A 22,853-nucleotide genomic window follows, 5' to 3' on the forward strand; every position below is an offset into this window, starting at 1 on the left:
GTGTCTATATATATATATATATATATATATATATATATATATATATATATATATATATATATATATATATATATATATATATATATATATATATATAATGGAAGGAAACATTCCACGTGGGAAAAATTATATATAAAAACAAAGATGAGGTGACTTACCGAACAAAAGAGCTGGCAGGTCGATAGACACACAAACAAACACAAACATACACACAAAGTTCAAGCTTTCGCAACAAACTGTTGCCTCATCAGGAAATATGTCTGCTTGTGTCTGTATGTGTGGATGGATATGTGCGTGTGTGCGAGTGTATACCTGTCCTTTTTTCCCCCTAAGGTAAGTCTTTCCGCTCCCGGGATTGGAATGACTCCTTACCCTCTCGCTTAAAACCCACTTCCTTTCGTCTTCCCCTCTCCTTCCCCCTTTCCTGATGAGGCAACAGTTTGTTGCGAAAGCTTGAACTTTGTGTGTATGTTTGTGTTTGTTTGTGTGTCTATCGACCTGCCAGCGCTTTTGTTCGGTAAGTCACCTCATCTTTGTTTTTTTTTATATATATATATATATTTTGAATTATTTCTGTCTTTCACATACTTAATCTGAGTCATTTGCATTCTAATCTCAGATACTCAACATACATCAGCAGTATTCATATTGGTCGTGGTTCATATCTTATTTTAGTGTGTGTGTGTGTGTGTGTGTGTGTGTGTGTGTTGCCCCTCTTCTGAAACTTCCCCTGCTGAAATAATAATAATAACGCATTTTATTTTAGTAATTCTTACTCCATTCTTAAAAGCAAAAGTAATTAAAACACAACAGTTTTGAGCAACTCTGTAGTTCAAAATAAATTTCATTAAATTGATGCCAAAGTAAAAAAACCTAAAACTAAAGTTGGTAACACAAATGCAAGCTTGGAGGTAATGGTGAATCTCCATACATAAAGTTTAAATGGCATTTTCTTTTTTGTTTCTGGCCTTGTTAATCAGTTCAGCCATTCAGTTTTTTGAAAACTTGTATTTTAAAGTGGAACTATATACAATGCGGCAATGTGATACTGTTTGTATACAAGTTACTTTGCTATTGATAACATTACTAAAGGTGAAACTCATGTGGTAGCAAGAGAATAAATATGAATACATGAGGCCTTTAAACTACTTTCATGATGCTTAAAGAAGTGAGCCACTTACTCAGCTGCGCATATGTTCCAGAACTGTAAAAAAGTGTTACGGCTACTTTCACCCAGACACAATTCACTCTTCTTTTTCTATTTCAGTCAATAACTGCCATGCTACAAATGTTCCAGTATAATTAAGCCAATGTGAAATGAAGAGTTTGCTAGTTCCTCCACACAAGGATGTTTCAGATGATTTTTAAAAAAGGATAAAAATGCAACAAAGTAGTAAAAATAAGTGTTTGTATTGCTGGTGCACTGTACCTCTGTAGTAACTGGTCATTGTCAGATATAATCTCTCAAACAGTAATACTGGTCAGGAGAAACAATACATTTTATAACACTTCCATGGGACTCAGAGGTTAAGGAATTTATAGGGACTCTCATTAGTTGTTTCTTATGATTTTGTGGGGTTGTTTAAGATCTAATTTTAATTGTGTTTGTGCTCCCTAGCTGAACTGTTACTACTGGAGTATGGTTTTTTCTCTTGCTATTCCAAATTCACACACAATCTTCTATCATGTGAAAACAGGCAAGAATTAAGTAAATGAGAATGATGAATGCCATACAAGATTTTTATGGTTAATCATAAAGATATAAAAATTTAATCCTAGAACCATTGATATTGTTCTGATTTATTATGAAAATGTAACTGTTGCACATTGTGTGTGTGTGTGTGTGTGTGTGTGTGTTAGACCCAGTTTAAAATTTACAAACTGTGCTTTGGATATAAGAAATTTACAAACTGTGATTTGGATTTAAGAGCTGACAGCTCAGATACATTTTTTCTGGAGTGGGGCATAAAGCTGATCCAAAAGCTGTGTTTTGTTGTTTGGGAATTGTGGTAAGGAAGAAAAGTAGTGCCTCAGTCACTGATCATTGCCATATTGTTGGCGCCTGTGCGGAGCACCTCTTATATCTTTGTTAGTATCTAGATATTTCAAAACTTATACTATGTCTTTGATCTGTGGTATTCTACTGTATCTTTTACAAAAACACAGTACATGTAACTCTAACATCCACTTGTCTGTCTTTCTTTCTTAAACACTGTTACTGAACTACATTATAGTAGTATTATAGTAGGGACATTCTAGTAGAATGTAAATAATTTAAGCTGTAAAGGAGACCACTCACCAAATAGCAGAGATGTTCAGACATCAAGAGGAACACACAGAAGAGAAACAAAACTGGCTAACTTTCAGAATAAATCCTTTGTTGAGCTAAAGTACAAATAGACACACACACACACACACACACACACACACACACACACACACACCTGTGCCCCTACATTGTGCTGCCTAGACACACGTTGCTGGGACTGCATTTTGGCAGGTGGGCTGAGGTGGAGTGGGGGGGGGGGGTGTCATGTCAGGAGGAATGGGTAGAGGGAGACAGAGGGAGGAGGCAGAAAGAGGGGTTGTGCATTGGTAGCTAGTGGTTCAGAGACAGTCAACTTGTTTGCTGGCTATGAATGTGGAAGGGAGGGGTGACAGGTACAAGGGATACGCTTGTGACGCACAGTTGTTGGAGCCAGGGGGGAGTGGCACATGCTAAATGTGTCATGGGGACATAGACTGGGATGGAGTGACAGGACACAGGAAGGGGAAACTTTTGTGAAGGGTATGGGGAAAGTAGGTTACCTGAGATGGTGGCCAGGATGATTATTGGAGCAGAAGAGGATGTGTTGTAAGGTTAACTTCCTGTTGTAAGGCTAACTCCTATCTGCTTACGCAGAGAAGCTGGTAGTAGAGAGAAGGATACAGTTGCCCATGTTGTGAAGCAACCACTGAAATTGAACATACCTGTGCTCAGCTTCTTGTTGTGCCAGTTGGCGGTTGACTTCGTTCTTGGCCACAGTTTTATGGTGGCCATTCATTCTGGTGGACAGCTGGTTGATTGTCATACCAGTATGAATCTGTGCAATGAATGCAGCAGAGTTTGTATATGATAGGGCTGCTTTCACAGTTAGTCCTGCCTCTAATTGAGTAGGATAAGTCTGGACAAGACTGAAGTAGGAAATGCGGGGTGGGTGAATTGCGCAGATGTTGCACCTCGGTCTTCAACAGGGATATGATCCCTGTAGTAAGGGGTTGGTAATAGGAGTGGCATAGTGATGGACCAAGATGTTGTGTAGGTTGGGTGGGTGATTGGATGTGACATTAGGAGGGTTGGGAGTGATCTTGGGTATGATGATCCTCATTTCTGGGCATGATGCTAGATAATCAAAGCCAAGGCGAAGGATGTGTGTCAGTAGTTCCAGTCCAACGTGATACTGAGTGTCACTCCTTTGTAGCTGATTCTTGAGGTGGTGGGAGAATTAGGGGCATGTGAGGATGTGGCATGAGAAATCTGCTGCAATCACTGCATAGCTTTTTATATTGATATGACAACCATTCAGTCAAATGGCCACCACCAAACTGTGGCTATGAACAAAGGTGACTGACTTGTGGCAAAACATGCAGTTGAACACAACATGCTCATCAGGTTACCTTCCTTTCAGAAGACTGTTGCACGCAGTGACTGTTATATTGACTTGTAAATAATAGATTTCAGCCATCAGTCATTCTTTTGATTTATTTTTTTTTAATTGGCAAATTTAGATTTCAATTAGAAACTAGCCTTTCTCAATGCTAAAAATACAACAGGTACATAGTTAGATGATGACATAAAAAAGTTGCAATTAATGGCTTAAATCATATGGTTTGTATATTACATACCACTATCATTTTTGATCAATGCATGTAATGCCTGTTGGTCGGGCTTCATCCACAGTTCATTGAATACTAATTTTTGCGGAGGGCAGGCTCTGTGGAGAACACATAGGTTGTTTACATGGTGCCATCTATGTGAACTACATTTAAACCTCAAGGGAAGTAAACTACTTCAAATTTAATTACATAAAATGGAACATAAGTAAAAATCTTACATTGTTGTCTGACTTATTTCATATTTATCATCAAGTAATAAAGTAAAATAAGTCAGACAACAATGTAAGAATTTTAGTTATGACATGACCATTTTCACAAGTGGCCATGCCTCTGATAGGGTAGAATGAGACTGTGACAAGACTTGAGTAGGATGTGCTTTTGGGCTATCATACAGATCTTGCACCTGGGCTTCCACAGGGGTATGACCTATTTGACATGAGGGTGACATATATGTTGATTTGCCGAAATCTTTATTTGCATTTTCTGTCACATGATATGTTCGATAGGCTATGATGTCACGATCGACGAAGCTTTCCAGTCCTGATACATTTGGTACGCCTGTACCACCTCATACAATAGCGACTGTTAGCCATCCATTGCCATGGGTGAAGGAATCATTGATGTCAATGCTGAAGTTCAGTCTGCAACCACAAAAGACTGCGGGTCCATCGAGTAGCGAGTGTGCAGCAACAGATTTGATAGTATTCTTTTTCTTGTCAGCAGCTGATGTTGTCATTTCAACGTCTTCTATTGTTTTATATATGGTCTGTCTTGATGGCTAACAGTCGCTATTGTATGAGGTGGTACAGGCGTACCAAATGTATCAGGACTGGAAAGCTTCGTCGATCGTGACATCATAGCCTATCGAACATATCATGTGACAGAAAATGCAAATAAAGATTTCGCCAAATCAACATATATGTCACCCTCACCCTTCTCCGTCTGGGATAACGCGCGGCTGGCACTGTGAAACGTTCTAAGTCCGAATCAAGGTCACGCGCTATCGCGCGTCTATAAAAGCGAGCGCAGCCCGTGAAGCGGATCATTCGCACTGCTGCTGCTGCAAGATGCCTTACAGAAGATACCGTCGTCGTGCAAGACAGACCATATATAAAACAATAGAAGACGTTGAAATGACAACATCAGCTGCTGACAAGAAAAAGAATACTATCAAATCTGTCGCTGCACACTCGCTACTCGATGGACCCGCAGTCTTTTGTGGTTGCAGACTGAACTTCAGCATTGACATCAATGATTCCTTCACCCATGGCAACGAATGGCTAACAGTCGCTATTGTACGAGGTGGTACAGGTGTACCAAATGTATCAGGACTGGAAAGCTTCGTCGATCGTGACATCATAGCCTATCGAACATATCATGTGACAGAAAATGCAAATAAAGATTTCGGCAAATCAACATATATGTCACCCTCACCCTTCTCCTGTGCGTTAAGTCCGCGGCTGGTGCACCGCCAAGATGACGTAGCACCGCCTTATCGGCGGGGTCAAAGGTCAAGCGCTCAGAGAGCTGACGTAACATGCTGTTGCATACTCTATGTCGACAGATTCTAGATGTACCCTTGTCCGTTTTTAGGCTACGCTACAGATCACTTTATTTGTGAAAATACATTGTACAATCTCCAATAAATTTAACATATTCACAAGTACCTTTACCTTTAATCCATACAAATACAGTTTCATTAACAGATATCTTACGTCTACTACGTGTATACAAGGAGAAGGGTGAGGGTGACATATATGTTGATTTGCCGAAATCTTTATTTGCATTTTGTGTCACATGATATGTTCGATAGGCTATGATGTCACGATCGACGAAGCTTTCCAGTCCTGGTACATTTGGTACGCCTGTACCACCTCGTACAATAGGGACTGTTAGCCATCCATTGCCATGGGTGAAGGAATCATTGATGTCAATGCTGAAGTTCAGTCTGCAACCACAAAAGACTGCGGGTCCATCGAGTAGCGAGTGTGCAGCGACAGATTTGATAGTATTCTTTTTCTTGTCAGCAACTGATGTTGTCATTTCAACATCTTCTATTGTTTTATATATGGTCTGTCTTGCACGACGATGGTATCTTCTGTAAGGCATCTTGGCGGCGTTCAATGCAGTTGCCTGTGCAGCAGCAGCAGCGCGAATGATCCGCTGCCAAGATGCCTTACAGAAGATACCGTCGTCGTGCAAGACAGACCATATATAAAACAATAGAAGACGTTGAAATGACAACATCAGCTGCTGACAAGAAAAAGAATACTATCAAATCTGTCGCTGCACACTCGCTACTTGATGGACCCGCAGTCTTTTGTGGTTGCAGACTGAACTTCAGCATTGACATCAATGATTCCTTCACCCATGGCAATGGATGGCTAACAGTCGCTATTGTATGAGGTGGTACAGGCGTACCAAATGTATCAGGACTGGAAAGCTTCGTCGATCGTGACATCATAGCCTATCGAACATATCATGTGACACAAAATGCAAATAAAGATTTCGGCAAATCAACATATATGTCACCCTCACCCTTCTCCTTGTATACACGTAGTAGACATAAGATATCTGTTAATGAAACTGTATTTGTATGGATTAAAGGTAAAGGTACTTGTGAATATGTTAAATTTATTGGAGATTGTACAATGTATTTTCACAAATAAAGTGATCTGTAGCATAGCCTAAAAACGGACAAGGGTACATCTAGAATCTGTCGACATAGAGTATGCAACAGCATGTTACGTCAGCTCTCTGAGCGCTTGACCTTTGACCCCGCCGATAAGGCGGTGCTACGTCATCTTGGCGGCGCGCCAGCCGCGGACTTAACGCACAGCGGGTGCAGTTCAAGGATGGACTAGGATACTCCATTAATTGGTTGGGCTGTGGAACATCATTTTGGAAGGATGAGAAGGATTGTTGATAGGCTGTTCCTCTTTCCTGGGCACAGTAAGCCCTGATGAAGGATCTGGGTCAATTGTTCCAATCTGGGACAATGCAATGTGGGAGTGACTTTTTTGATATGAAAGGGATGACAGCATTCAAAATGCAGCTCCTGTTTAATGGTTAATGGGCTTCCCTTATCCCCCTCGCTACACTGAAGTATGTAAGATGCATTACCTGAAGTGCCCTTAATATATAAATATTGTACTCTCTGTGAATGTACACTGTGTTGATTATTTGTGATAAGTTAAAACCTTGTGCCACTTGAAACTTGAGCCTAAATATGTGCCTTTCATGGGTGTCCCTTATTTTGACCCACTTTATTTTTTATTTTATTTATTTATTTTTTCAAAAAATTTTATCTCACCCCTTTTCTGTTGGTTAGATTTACACTGAAAGAAATTTCAGCTCAATAGGATGACACTGACCCATGCTGAGCAAATTTTAGGTTTTGTAGTTTTTAGTCAGTTTAAAAGTTATTGATGACTGCACAAAATCAAAATTAAATACCTTTCTGTTTTTTAGGATGTGTTTCGTATTCTTGAGAATATTTTCTTTTCAGTGTTCTGTCTTGCAATCAGGGTACTTTCTATAATGTTCTTGACACAGTGCAAGACATATTTCTCTTGCTCCTCATCTATGGTCAATAGTCCTTGCATTAATTCAACACACCTTTCAGCACAATCATTAACAGTTTCTAACTCCTTAACCATGCCTTTAGTGTCTAATTATGAAGTGCTGCTTGTCCATGTTGAAGGACATTCTTGAATAAAACTAGTGTCCATAAACTTCAGGCAAGAGAACAGATTTCTGCTCTTACCTGACACAAAGTCAGTTAACGTTTTCTCTGAAGTGAAGATAAGACGTATATTAATGAACTGAAAACAATAAAAATGGTAATTAGAGTAATATTAGACTTACCATATAATGGTCCAGCCAATTCTTCACAAAAAGGAATATATCAGTTTTCTGCTTGTAGGTCCTCTCTGTTCAAATTTGCTACCATTTTGATTTTGGTTTGTATGTCTACTACATCATGAAACAGCAATAACAGAGGCAACTGTTCTGATAAATAAGTTTCCTTATAACTACTTTTGAAAACATGGAATCTATCCTTTTATATGATTTCAGATCTTTTATGAAGCAGAGATCCAGATGAGGGGGTTCTACAGCTTCACTGTACTGAAACTTACAATGAAAAGAGAGACATCTCTCACTGAATTTTTATTTTCAATAGATAGTTCAATTTATGTCCAACAGAAACATTTTAAGCAATAAATTGCTTTGCTATACATCTTGCTTGATGCATACTGTTACCTGTATAGAAGAAACTTTAAGGTAGTAACAGACATTGCCACATTGAAATGGTTACTGGTATTGGAAGATCTGTTGGGTAGATTGATATGTTGGGCTCTGAAATTAAATCAGTTTGAGTATGAGGTAATCCACACTGTGCAGAGCTCTGCGAGTTCACGGTAATGACCTCTCACTGTTGGTTTATCTAATTCACTTTCATAAAAGTTTAACATCTCCTTAATTTCAGACTCATTAAAAAACAGGTCTACAATGTTTTGCTAGTATGAAAATTACAGACACTGATACTTTTCAGATTTCTCTCAAATACTGAAAAAGCTGGTATTTCAGGACTGCTTGTTACACTATGTACTTTACATTTAAGTACACTTTAAAATAAGTTCATATATGTGACGACTGCTTGAAGAATACACTAAATCCTTGTCTAATTTTTGTTCAAGTAAGATGCATGTCCCATTAAGACAGACACTGAGTAAATTGTGTCGCTCCAGAGAATTTGTACATTGTCTTTAATGCCCTAATTTGTTAATGCATTCCAAACAGCATTAGCTTGCTCTTTACCAGAACCATTCTGTAATTCTGGAATGCCAATGAGCTGTTCACTGTCCCCAAATGTAACAATGAAGTCTTTCTTGTTTTGGGTCCCCCACATTTAAAGCTGGCAGCAACAATTTACAAACCCAATGAATGTTAAGAACTGCAGGGATATCTTTCTTGAAAATTGGTTTTATTGTTTCAGGCTGTTCTGTTCTCTTCTCTTCTCCTGTCTGATTCTATGAAGAGAAAATTTATTACTACAGACCTTTTCAGTATTTTGACTAAGTGCCTCTGCTGTTACCTGAAGAATGTATACAGTAAAATGTACAGGAACTCTTACACTCAGCTGGCATGTATCCACGGTAGCCATTAATTATTGAGTAATAAAATCTTTGGTACCTCACCTTGCAGCATTCTTCAGTGAACTGCTCTTGGAAATGCTTTCTAAAACCTCATCATGTCAATTTCATCTGAACTTGAAAATGTCTTACCTTATTCATCAAATGGTGGAGAAAGAAGCACAGCAGAAGATGTAGAAGTAGATGCTGTGCACTTTTGTTTCTCTCATCTTTTCTCTTCTTCCAGTTTTCTCTGCCTCACCCTTTCTTCTTAATGTGCAAGTATTTGGTCCCCTCATGCAGGATAACCTTTAAACCCTGCCTCTCCCAGTTCAATTAAAAGCCTCCTGTCTTCTTCCAATTTGATTTTTTGTAGATCATTGCTACAAATGATATCAAATAAATTGCCTAAATTATTTATGAACTTCTCTTCATGGCACTAAAACACGTCTTGACACTTTTTTTCATTTTTTGCAATTTTCTCCGATTCAAATGCAAATTAATAAGTTTTTGTGAACAGTGCTGAATAGGTCTTGTTAGAATTCTTGCTTTCTCCTAAAATATAATGCACTCCCAAACCAAAAGATCAGATTTTCACTAATAGTTAATTTTATTTCCCATGTGTTATAAAATAATACTTCTAGCACCTGACTATTTTATTGTAATTTGTGTCCAGTTATTTAGTGTATTATATCTCCTATTAAAAACTCACCTTCCTTTTCACTGCATAATTGACATGACATCTTAAACAGTGATGGGAATATACATGTAACACAATCAGTAGCAACCAACTGATTGCAGTGCTCATGCATGTACTGATAAGCTGAGGGGACATCAGCACAATAGCTGTGACCAATGTGAAAGATCATGTTCCTCATGAAAGTTCTTGCTAAAGTCAGCATGATTTACAGTGTTTCAATCATTACAAAATTTTGTACAGACATGTTTTAGACTCATTCAAAGAATATTGGTGTGTGACTGCTCAAAAATATTAAGGAACATGCTAATGCATAATGCACTATCAGTTGTGCTGTCTGAGCATACCTCATCAACCAGGTTATTAAAGCTTCCACCTGCCACCTATTTGGAAGTAATAGGAAGAAGCCTGTGACAGGTCAGGTCATTGAGATGGTCCATGATGTATGCTCAGGCATCACAGTTGATAGTGCTTCACCCATGAAAGGTAGATACTGAGACTCAACAAACAAATTGTAACTTTCCACCATTTTAAGAATCAGATAAGACATTTTCAAGTGCAGATGAAACTGACATGATGAGGTTTTAGAAAGCATTTCCAAGAGTAGTTACACTGAAGAATGCTGCAAGGTGAGGTACCAAAGATTTTATTACTCAATAATTAATGGCTACCTTGGATACATGCCAGCTGAGTGTAAGAGCTCCTGTACATTTTACTGTATACATTCTTCAGGTCACAGCAGAGGCACTTAGTCAAAATACTGAAAAGGTCTGTAGTAATAAATTTTCTCTTCATAGAATCAGACAGGAGAGGAGAAGAGAACAGAACAGCCTGAAACAATAAAACCAATTTTCAAGAAAGATATCCCTGCAGTTCTTAATGTCCATTGGGTTTGTAAACTGTTGCCAGCTTTAAATGTGAGGGACCCAAAACAAGAAAGACTTCATTGTTACATTTGGGGACAGTGAACAGCTCATTGGCATTCCAGAATTACAGAATGGTTCTGGTAAAGAGGAAGCTAATGCTAATGGTCTGTAATTAGTGTGGTATTTATTTGACACATTCAACAAACACCCTGAGGCTATTGATGACCCATATTCCTCACTCTATCCATTCTTCCAGAGGGTCACAGCATCATTTCATCTCATCATCCACACTTTCTCTTTCTGTTTTGTCTGTTCTTTCTAATGATTTCTCTACCAGCTGTTTTGGTTGTACATTCTTTTAACCATATAACTATACAAAGGACACTTCCTTTTTTTCCTTTATATCAGTTTTCTTATTTTGTGTTATCATCTTTGTGTGTTCTTTTCCATCATTTCTGTCTCAAATATATACTTCCTTCATCTGGTTATCCTGTAATCATACTCCTAATATGTTGTACTTTAAGATGTCATAGTTTTCTTTACTGTTTCTCTTGTGCAGAAGTTTTTATTCTTCCAGGTCTGAAGAGTTTGAGTCACTTTTCCTGATATCCCAATAAGTTGTGTCAGTCTTTCACACATTTATTCACATGTTTATCTATCCAGTTAAATTACACATTTAAAATTAGATCATTCATATTTGCTTTTCTCATTCTCAGTATCAGTGGTTATGTTTCATATTTTTAAGTACCATAGCAGTTTTTATCTTCAGACTCTGTACCATTTGAGTCCAATAATTACTTATTTTATGAAAGGGTGTCATTCTTTCTACAGCTGAAGATCACTATACATCACAATATGATTTGGAATACATGTTTTCCTGGAACATCATAGTAGATTAAAACTGTGGGCCAGATCAGGACATGTACATGGTCTGGAACATAGTCTTCATCTCCCAGGAAGTTTTGAAACAGTGCACTCTCTGCTCAAGAGTGAATTATTCATTCTGGAGACATATTGTTCTGCTTATATGGAACTAAGTAATGAACACCAAAGAATGATTGCAAGACAGTTTGTATTTTCTAACCATGACCCATAAAATATTACTAATAAAGGGTTCAGTTTATAAACTAACAGTAATCGAGAAGTACAGCATAATATTTTTAAAGTTATGCAAACTATTTACATTCACGTAGTAACTGCTTATAATGTTGCAGGATAAATCTGTGGCTCTAGCATAATCAGACTCACATCACATTCCAATATTTTCAGGTTTATAAACAAAACCACAATCATACTCTACCATATAGTATTGATGAGCTAGGAAGCATTGAATTCACTACGACTCCATATGCCTGAAGTGATACGGATGTTCAGACAGAAAAAAACGAGTACTGCTTATATTAAAGGTGAACCGGCAAATTAGCAGACAAAAATGATAAATTTATAAGGGACAGTGTAGCATGAACTACTGGGATAATGCTGCATGTTATTTCCTTATGTCACAAAACTGCACAGAGTAAGAAGTGTACTTTGGGTGCAGATGTACAAAGTATATATTTTCACAGTCAAATCAGAGATTCGGAAAATCTTGCTTACAGTTCATCTTCTAAAGAGATGCACAATCTTCTAAGAGCATCTTGCATGTCACCTTACCACAGCTATTGAGATACAAGCAGAGATTTGATTCATAATTAATTCAAGTATATTTTCAGTTGTAAGATGAAAGAAGAATCACAGAAGTAAACTTGCAACACTATCAGAAGCTTCCCTGTGCATCTTAAATTTTCTATCCTTCTCTAACTGCATGTGAAACTGTATGTTAAACTCTTCTGAGAAACTTCAACATAGTTCTTAGGATACCAAAAACCAAACTTTGTTTCCTTGTAATTTATTGTAAACAGTATGTTTTGCTGTAATCCAAATACGTCATTCATTTAACAGAGCCTACTAAATTAAGATATGTAAAAAATGGGGTACCTGTTGGCAAGAAAACTATGTATTTCATTTTTATGTTTAGACAGGTTAGATGCGTTGACTATCAGAGATAATCCAACTTATATAATTTATCGGTATTATTTTGTATGTTGAAGTGTCTCTTTGCATGTTGGGATAAACCTCCTCACTTCTGGGTTCTTCTCACATTTGAGCATGGATCTTTCCTTGTACAGTTACATGTTTCATTTCTTTTATAATGTTCATAATTGTGTGTTGTATCTATGTTTTAATATGTTGTGTGTTATCAGGGGCAGGGTCAAAGAGCAGACGGGAACATAAATGGGGTCAGTAGTGTGTCTCAAGTGAGTTCTCCACCACCTTTTCCACCAATTCCTGAAGAGAGAGTGGAAAACAGAGGTTAGCACTGTTAGGTAACACTGTTATGCAATTTATATATCTATTTAAAAAATTTAAGTTAAGAACTAAGGGCACAAATAAGAGGCTGTGGTAAAACAGACATGTAAAACTCTTCAAAAGCAGACATTGTGTCAAAACTGACCCATCAACATAAAATAGGGGATAATGAACCTCAAACTTTTGAAAGCAATGCTTTGTTTACTATCCATTTAGAAAAAAAAGAAGAAAATTAAAAGAAACCAGATGAAAAATGGTATAGAAAGATAACAGAGATGGGAAGTGATTGGGCAGTTGGGCACAAACAAAAGTGAACTCTGTGTTGCATAGATGAGATTGAGCACAAACCAAAGTGGCTGTCATACTGGTACAGATGAGGTTCTATGCCAACAGAATCAGTTACAAGATGGAACCAGAATTGATAAGAATGAAAGTGGCAGAAAATGTGAAGGTTAAGACGAGGAAACAAACAATTGAAGGTGGGACTAGTAAAACCAAGGCATGGAACAAAGGGAATGAGTTATCAAAAAGAAGAATAGCTGAATTATCAAGACTGAAGTAGAAATAGTAGAAATCTGTCTTTAGGTGAGCCCAATTGTGCAATTAAATGTTACCATTTATAGATTTACAAAGAATTTTGGATTAGAACAAAATTTTACCCAAAATGTTGTATATACTGCTCCACAACAGAATAATGACAGTAATGTAACAGCCTGTTTGATTCAATTCATTATCCCAATTTTGTGTTGGTGTTACCATTGCCACAATCTTTGCTTTCATTAACTTCTGAATTTCAGATCTGATAACAGAATCTGTTGACTCTGATACTTTTTATAAAAAATATTTTGGCTTTAATCTTCAAAAACTTTAATATTATGTTAAGAAACACATAATCTGTTGTTCTTTAAATGTAATAAACTTTTGATAGTGAAAAAGTAACATGTAATTTGTTACAGTATCTTCCTATTTCATTTCTGTCATTCAAAAGTAATTAATTTTTGTAGTGGCTTTTCGGCCGTTGTTTTATATATATACCAAAACAGTCAAATATTTAAGTCAAAAGAGTAAACAACAAAGTATATTGATATAATTAAAACTGTGATGTTTGCTGTACTTCCATTATGCTTTTTGAAAGTTAGAGAACGTAGTCAACTCTTATTCAATTTTTAATGTTAGGGAAACTAAAACTATAAAAAAATGAATTTCAGATATGATAGCACCAGGTAGTACATCTGAGGCTCTAAAACCACGACTCACACCTGGTGCAAAACTATCACCCATATTTTTGAATGAAGAGCGACGCACATTTGAGAATCCAATCAGTTACCTTGGAGGCCCACGTCTTCATTCTTCTGTTGCATCAAGAGACAGCAAGGAGTCAGTGCTCTCACTCGACTGAGTGTTTCATAGATGTGTGTTAAAATTATGAGAAAGGCAAACAAACAAGAAACAGTGTATTATTTTTTGTTGCCTCTGTTAAGTACTGCTTTGACAGGATATATTTATTAAAAGAAGTTCTAGTGAGTGGCCAATGGAAGTGATTTGTATATATGAACTTATGACCTCACTTACATTGGAAAACTGTGTGGAAGTGATAGGACAAGAGGAATTTGTGTATATTCTTTCATACTGAGCTTTAAAAGAGTATTTTTGAATGTGGTATTTTAATCTCCATTTGCAAAATATGTGGAACAACTGCAGGCACGTCATAGAAAATGGTAAGAAAACTGCAATTTGGGGGGGTGGGGGTGGGGTGGGGGGGTGGGGGGGGGGGGAGGTAATAATGCTACATAATGAAAACACAAGTTGGAAGCTGTATGTGAAAACCTATTTGCCACTTTCCTTTTAAGTTCTCTGCCCAAAGGTGCCTTTTAATTGACACTCTGTAAACAGGCTAAATGTTTTGTTACTTACAATCTTTGTCATGTGTTAGCACAGTACATATTTTACTTGCTGTAGCTTGATGTTTGAAATTGTGTTGCTATAGCTCAGCTGTTAATTCTGTTAAATGAATGTGATTTGATTGTAGATAATTCTGTTGTAGTGTGTTGTTCTGAGTCTCCTACAAAGTAAGATATATTTTCATAGTAATGAAATACACAAATGACTTACCTGTGCTATTATGTTGTTTTGTGTTCATTTCTTGGTATTGTGCATCTTTCTCTTCTATTTATTACATTTAGAGGGAAATACAAATAGTGCCCTTCAAGTACAAAAAAATAAAATTAAATTAAAAAAAAAAAAAGCATGTTACAACTGGTAGATTTAGAATTTCATGAAAATTTTCTCTGATCTTTGTCTCATTGGTTGTGGCTGCTAATCATGTAGCATGACATGTTTGACCCACAGATATCTGGTGTTAATCTTGTTGGCAGAATGAATTTTCCACACTGAAATTTAATTGGCAAGTAGAGGTATCATGTACAGTTAACTGATTTGACAATACGCCATGTACTATGGAGTGGTAACAAGGTAATGTTTGTTACTGGTGAAACAGCCACTGGATGGAGCCCTTGCACTCAGCTGATCCTTGTCACTGTTTTGAGAGAAGTAAGCTGACAGTTTCTTCCTTCTCCATTTCTCTACTTGCAAATTCATTTATAGCAACATATCTACAATATTTTCATCACACCCATCTATGCTCTGCAGTTACACATTTGTCACATCATACCTAACAAGACAGTAACATTCTATCCCTGTTGAATCCTATAAAACACCTTTGGTATGTTTTGGAATGCCGACTTCGTGCCAGGCCTCATTGGCCAACATCAACACCTCTCCTTAGTGCAGCACTCTGGAAGAATGGGTTGCCATTCCCCAAGAAACCTTCCAGTATCTGATTGAACATATGCCTTTGATAGTGGAAGCTGTCATCAAGGCTAAGGGTGGGCCAACACCATTGAATTCCAGCATTACCAATGGAGGGCACCGCGATCTTGTAAGTCAGTTCCAGCAAGGTGTCCGGATACTTTTGATCCCATAGTGTATATTACTACAAAAATGAAACGCAATCCTGATACCAATAGCCACAATATCATTATCTATGAGAAAACCAACAATATGCTAACTGTTGAAGACAAACTTAAATTGAAAAGGACACAGAATAATTTAAAATTCTTATGCACATACTTATGTTTCTGTAATGGTGTTTTATGGTCACACAAAAGGAAATTACATAGAATGTTCCCTAGCTAAAATACAATACTTGTAGGCCAGTGGTGACTCCCTGCACATGTAGCTGTACATAATAGTTTCCTGATCAAAATGAGGTGACATCACAGGAAAAAAAGTTATTACCAAACAGAATGCAGAAAATTTCAAGGCAGTCTGAGAAATGTTGACTGGAGTGATATGTACGCGTAATAGATGTCAATTGTAAATTTAATGTATTTCTAGCTGTATTTCTATGAATAGAAATAGCTGCTTTCTCATCAACACAATAAAGTCCAGCAGTAATAAGACTCCTAAACACCAAGGATTACAAAATGAATCAAAATATCATGTATACAGGAAAGGAAATTATACTAAATTATTAGGACAAGCATAGAGTTAGGACTGATTTCATATTACAAGAAATCCTGTGCTGTCTTAAGGAAAGTGATTAAAAATGAAAGTAAACCTCTGTATAATGCTTGAAATAAACAATCCAAATTATGAAATAAACTCTGTAAGAGAAACTGTGAAATTATTTAAGGAATGTGAGGATTAATTATGAAGCAAACAGCCAAATAATAAGAGTCGGAAGACAGGTAGTCAAAATATTTACTAATAACTTCCTGGAAATAGTTCAGAACATTAGCATGGACAATTCAAGAATTAAAGCAAAAGGATACCAGCAAGAAACAATGCTATTTCCACATGCAGCCAAATCTGAATTTTCCATACACTGACAAGGGAACTGAAAATGTAATTGATAAAATTGTTTCATGCTTCCAGTGGAATCAATTGGTATAAAACCCACAAACTATTGGCTGCATGATCCTTGGTCATTTTCATCATCATCATCATTTAAGACTGATTATGCCTTTCAGCGATCAGTCTGGACCATAGTCCCCCTTATAAAATTCCTTTGTGATCCCCTATTCAGTGCCAACATTGGTGCCTCTTCTGATGTTAAGCCTATTACTTCAAAATCATTATTAACCAAATCCAGGTACCTTCTCCATGGTCTACCCCGACTCCTCCTACCCTCTACTGCTGAACCCATGAGTCTCTTGGGTAACCTTGCTTCTCCCATGCGTGTAACATGACCCCACCATCTGAGCCTGTTCACTATGACTGCTACATCTGTAGAGGTCATTCCCAGTTTTTCTTTGATTTCCTCATTGTGGACACCCTCCTGCCATTGTTCCCATCTACTAGTACCTGCAATCATACTAGCTACTTTCATATCCGAAACCTCAACCTTATTGATAAGGTAACCTGAATCCACCCAGCTTTCGCTCACATACAACAAAGTTGGTCGATAGATTGAACGGTGCACAGATAACTTAGTCTTGGTACTACTTCCTTCTTACAGAAGAGAGTAGATCATAGCTGAGCACTCACTGCATTAGCTTTGCTACACCTCGCTTCCAGTTCTTTCACTATGTTGCCATCCTGTGAGAATATGCATCCTAAGTACTTGAAACCGTCCACCTGTTCTAACTTTGTTCCTCCTATTTGGCACTCAATCCATTTATATCTCTTTCCCACTGACATTACTTTTGTTTTGGAGGTGCTAATCTTCATACCATACTCCTTACTTTTCTGACCTAGCTCTGAAATATTACTTTGCAAAATTTCAATTGAATCTGCCATCACAACTAAGTCATCCACATATGCGAGACTGCTTATTTTCTCAGAATGAGTGTGCACTGATATGAAACTTCCTGGCAGATTAAAACTGTGTGCCAGACCGAGACTCGAACTCGGAGACAAGGTACTGGCAGAAGTAAAGCTGTGAGGACGGGGCATGAGTCGTGCTTGGGTAGCTCAGTTGGTAGAGCACTTGCCCGTGAAAGGCAAAGGTCCCGTGCTTATTTTGTGTTCACATATCTTAATCTCACCCAGCCAGTCTATCGTTTTCAACATATGATCCATAAATTATATGAACAACAGTGGAGATAGGTTGCAGCCTTGTCTTACCCGTGAAACTACTCTGAACCATGAACTCAATTTATCGTCAACTCTAACTGCTGCCTGACTATCTATGTAAAGACTTTTAACTGCTTGCAAAAGTTTGCCTCCTATTCCATAATCTCGTAGAACAGACAATAACTTCTTCCTAGGAACCTGGTCATATGCCTTTTCTAGATCTATAAAGCATAGATACAATTCCCTGTTCCACTCGTAACACTTCTCCATTATTTGCCATAAGCTAAAGATCTGGTCCTGACAATCTCTAAGAGGCCTAAACCCATACTGATTTTCATCCAATTTGTCCTCAACTAATACCCGCACTTGCCTTTCAACAATACCTGAGAAGATTTTATCCACAACGCTGATTAAAGAGATACCTTTGTAGTTGTTACAACCTTTTCTGTTTCCATGTTTAAAGATTGGTGTGATTACTGCTTTCGTCCAGTCTGATGGAACCTGTCTCGACTCCCAAGCCACTTCAATTATCCTGTGTAGCCATTTAAGACCTGACATTCCACTGTATTTGATGAGTTCCGACTTAATTTCATCCACCCCAACCGCTTTATTGCACTGCAATCTATTGACCATTTTCTCCACTTCCTCAAATGTGATCCTACTTCCATCATCATTCCTATCCCATTGTACATCAAAATCTGAAAAATTACTGATCGTATTTTCACCTACATTGAGCAACTCTTCAAAATATTACCTCCATTTGCCAAAGGCATCAACAGGATTCACCAGCAGTTTTCCTGACCTGTCCAAAATACTTGTCATTTCCTTCTTACCTTCCTTTCGAAAACTGCTAATTACACTCCAGAATAGTTTTCCAGCAGCTTGACCCAAAGTCTCCAACCTGTTTCAAAGTCTTCCCAAGATTTCTTCTTGGATGCTGTAATTATCTGTTTGGCTTTGTTTCTTTCTTCAACATAACTTTCTCTGTCTACCTGAGTTCTAGTATGTAGCCATTTTTGATACGCCTTCTTTTTCCTTTTACAGGCTGCTTTGACTGTGTCATTCCACCAAGCTGTTTGTTTCATTCTTCCTTTACACACTACTGTACCAAGACATTCTTTAGCCACTTCTGGTACTGTGTCCCTGTACCTTGTCCATTCCTTTTCCAATGATTGTAATTGACTACATTCAACTGACTGGTACCTTTCTGAGACCACTGTTATGTACTTGTGCCTGGTTTCCTTATCCTGAAGTTTCTCCACTCTTATCCTCCTACATATGGACCAGACCTCCTGCACTTTCGGCCTCACAATACCAATTTCACTGCAGATTAAATAGTGATCAGAGTCATCAAAGAATCCCCTGAATACACGTGTGTCCCTCACAGCCTTCCTGAATTCCTGATTTGTTATTATATAATTAATGACAGATCTGGTTCCCCTGCCTTCCCAAGTATACCGGTGAATGTTCATATGTTTAAAAAAGGAGTTTAGGATTACTAAGCCCATACTGGCACAGAAATCCAAGAGTTGTTTCCCGTTCCTGTTGGCCTCCATATCCTCTCCAAATTTACCCATAACCTTGTCATACCCTTCTGTTCGATTTCCAATCCTGGCATTAAAATCACCCATGAGCAGAACACTGTCCTTGTCCTTTACTCTAACAACTACTTCACTGAGTGCATCATAAAAACTATCCATCTTATCTTGATCTGTCCCTTCACAATGCGAATATACTGACACAATCCTAATCTTGCTAGACACTGTCAAATCTATCCACATCAGTCGTTCGTTTACATACCTTATTGCAACTACGCTGGGTTCCATTTCTTTCCTGATGTAAAGCCCTACACCCCATTGTGCTATTCCTGCTTTACTCTTGACAGGTAGACCTTGTATTCTCCCACTTCCTCTTCTTTCTCACCCCTTACCCAAATGTCACTAACAGCTAAAACGCCCAACCCCATCTTACTTGCATCCTCTCCCAGCTCTACCTTCTTCCCAGAGTTGCCCCCATTGATATTAATAGCTCCCCATCTCGTTACCATTCGTTTGCCGAGTCGTATCTTAGGAGTCCCTGGTTTGTCAATTAGAGGTAGGACTCCGTCACCTCCAAAGGTCCGAAGCATTTTGCTCTGATCGTTGCCAGCATCAAACTTAAAGTACCAGGGAAGTAGGTTGCTAGCCTTACTTGCCCCGGGTCCCATTGAGTTTTACCCCTAATGGGTGAGGGACTAACCGTTGGATTTGGTAGTCTTTGCTGTCTGAGCACAAAGGTGACCACGACTCAGAATATGTCCAAGATGCCCAGCCTTATTCCAAAGTAAATGGTATCCCGACTGTCAGGACCACTTACTTGGCCACTCATACATTGCCCGTGGTTCATGAACTAGGACATGATAACAGGAACCCACACCGTGAACCACATTTTCAAGCAGTTAAAAATATAACAACTCTCTCAAAGTCAAAACCTACCAAAGAGTTAAAGATATCTTGAGTAAATTACTAAAATTCTGTTCTTCACATATGTGCTATGTGTTTTGACACATACAAGATACATCATTATCACTGGGTATTTTTCCAGGTTGAAATATGTTACTGTCAGACCCATTTACAAGAAAGTCTGTACAGCAGATATTAATAATTACCAATGAATATCAATGCTTACTTGCATCTAAAAAGTACTGGGAAAGTTTATCTACATAAGAACAGCACACCTATTTCAATAAAGATACTGAGTTTCAGTTTGAATTTCAAAAGGATCGTGCCACACAACATGCCACTTTTCAATTTGTGCAACAGATTACACAAAATTTAAATTATAAAATTTGTTAACTGGTATTTTTTGTGGATTTTCAAAACATTTGATGGTGCTGTTTACTGTATTCTCAGCTATTATAGCAGAGATTTTCCTAGTAACTGATTTCTGTTCCATCTTAATAAAAGAACACAGATTTAAAAAATTACTCACCAAGTGGCAGTAGAAGAAAACACTCATAAAAGTTAAGGAAATGTGCAAGCTTTCAGAGCCAGTGGCTCCTATTCAGGCAGAAGGGCTGAAGGAAAAGTAAAAGAATTGGTGAGATTTAAGAAATGGGGAGGGTTACAGAAATGTCACAAAGAACCCTGGGTCATGGAAGACTTACTGGATAGAATGGGAAGGAAAGCAGAGGAAATCATTGGAGAAAATGGAATCTACTATGTTTGGGAAATAAAATTATGTAGGAGACGGCAGGAACAGTCAATCACTGCAGTTAGGCAAACAACAATTGCGCAAAAACCTGAAAGAATTGTGTAGAAGCAAGGCAAGTGGTGAGTGGGAAAGAAAAGAACAGTGCTGTCAAATTTGCAAATAAATCAGTGAAACACAATCAGGAGAAGGCCTTGTATTGTATAGTGAACCATACACAAAGAGTGATATGCAAATTAATAAATAACAGTGGATCTGTCTAGTAGTGTAGAAATCAGTAGTAGAAGAGATGTTGGTTAATAAAGGTGGTACCCATAAACAAATGAGCTACCTAGCACATAAGATTGAAAAAAAACAACAGTCTTAACAAGGTAAAGAACAGAAAAGACTGACAAGGGGGTTACATAAGAAGAAATTGTGCCCACAGGAGCTAATATATCAATGAAAATAATCTATTTTTGAAAATATAATTGTATATAAAAACAAAGATGAGGTGACTTACCGAACAAAAGCGCTGGCAGGTCGATAGACACACAAACAAACACAAACATACACACAAAATTCAAGCTTTCGCAACAAACTGTTGCCTCATCAGGAAAGAGGGAAGGAGAGGGGAAGACGAAAGGAAGTGGGTTTTAAGGGAGAGGGTAAGGAGTCATTCCAATCCCGGGAGCGGAAAGACTTACCTTAGGGGGAAAAAAGGACAGGTATACACTCGCACACACGCACATATCCATCCACACATACAGACACAAGCAGACATATTTAAATATGTCTGCTTGTGTCTGTATGTGTGGATGGATATGTGCGTGTGTGCGAGTGTATACCTGTCCTTTTTTCCCCCTAAGGTAAGTCTTTCCGCTCCCGGGATTGGAATGACTCCTTACCCTCTCCCTTAAAACCCACTTCCTTTCGTCTTCCCCTCTCCTTCCCTCTTTCCTGATGAGGCAACAGTTTGTTGCGAAAGCTTGAATTTTGTGTGTATGTTTGTGTTTGTTTGTGTGTCTATCGACCTGCCAGCGCTTTTGTTCGGTAAGTCACCTCATCTTTGTTTTTATATATAATTTTTCCCACGTGGAATGTTTCCTTCCATTATATTGAAAATATAATTGGATGGATAAAAAATCTTGTCATTAAGCAGTACCAAGAGGAAACACACATAAAAGTTAAGGGAATGTGCCACCTTTTGGAGTGAGTGGATCCTTCTTCTGGCAGGAAGGTTGAAGGGGAAGGGAAGGGAATTGGCGAGGTTTAAGAAATGGGGAGATAATGGAAAAGTCACCCAAAGTAGGGGAGACTTACCAGACAGGATCAGAAGGAAAGCTTTCCACACTTTGACACCAGGAGTAACACTTCTGTGTCCTTCCAAAATATTGAAGAATGGTACCTCCCCACAAGTTGCCACCTTACTCACTGATAACAGTCATCCAGGGTGGTACAGAACTGTAATTCAACAATGAATATAATGCTGTGTCATTCGTTAGCAGTCCGTGTTTCCTGGTCATGACACCACACCAAACGCCATTTGTGTTGTGGTGTTAATGGGATCCTAAGCAAGGGACAGTAATTTCCTAGTCTCACCGCTGCTAGTCTTTGACCAGTGGTGCGGGATGACAGAATATTGCAGGTTCTCCATTACTGCTTCTTGGATAGAAGTAGTAGACA

General features: G+C 38.1%; 1 protein-coding gene across 6 annotated transcripts in view; it reads left to right on the forward strand.

Moving 5' to 3' along the window:
• The window catches only part of LOC124788247 (neurexin-4), a 545,350-nt gene extending 530,694 nt beyond the window's left edge, over window positions 1-14,656 (forward strand). For 3 of the 6 annotated variants that reach the window (XM_047255435.1, XM_047255434.1, XM_047255436.1), the window contains 2 exons: window positions 12,818-12,926; window positions 14,132-14,656. In XM_047255435.1, the coding sequence (XP_047111391.1) occupies window positions 12,818-12,926; window positions 14,132-14,322 (300 nt within the window). In that variant the 3' untranslated portion in view covers window positions 14,323-14,656. Of the gene's footprint in view, window positions 1-11,843; window positions 11,981-12,817; window positions 12,941-14,131 lie in introns of all 6 variants that reach the window. The other 3 variants (XM_047255437.1, XM_047255438.1, XR_007016075.1) reach the window with 2 other exon arrangements.
• The last annotated feature ends 8,197 nt before the right edge of the window (window positions 14,657-22,853 follow it).

Source organism: Schistocerca piceifrons, chromosome 3 (genome assembly GCF_021461385.2).
Source record: "Schistocerca piceifrons isolate TAMUIC-IGC-003096 chromosome 3, iqSchPice1.1, whole genome shotgun sequence".
NCBI lineage: Eukaryota > Metazoa > Arthropoda > Insecta > Orthoptera > Acrididae > Schistocerca > Schistocerca piceifrons.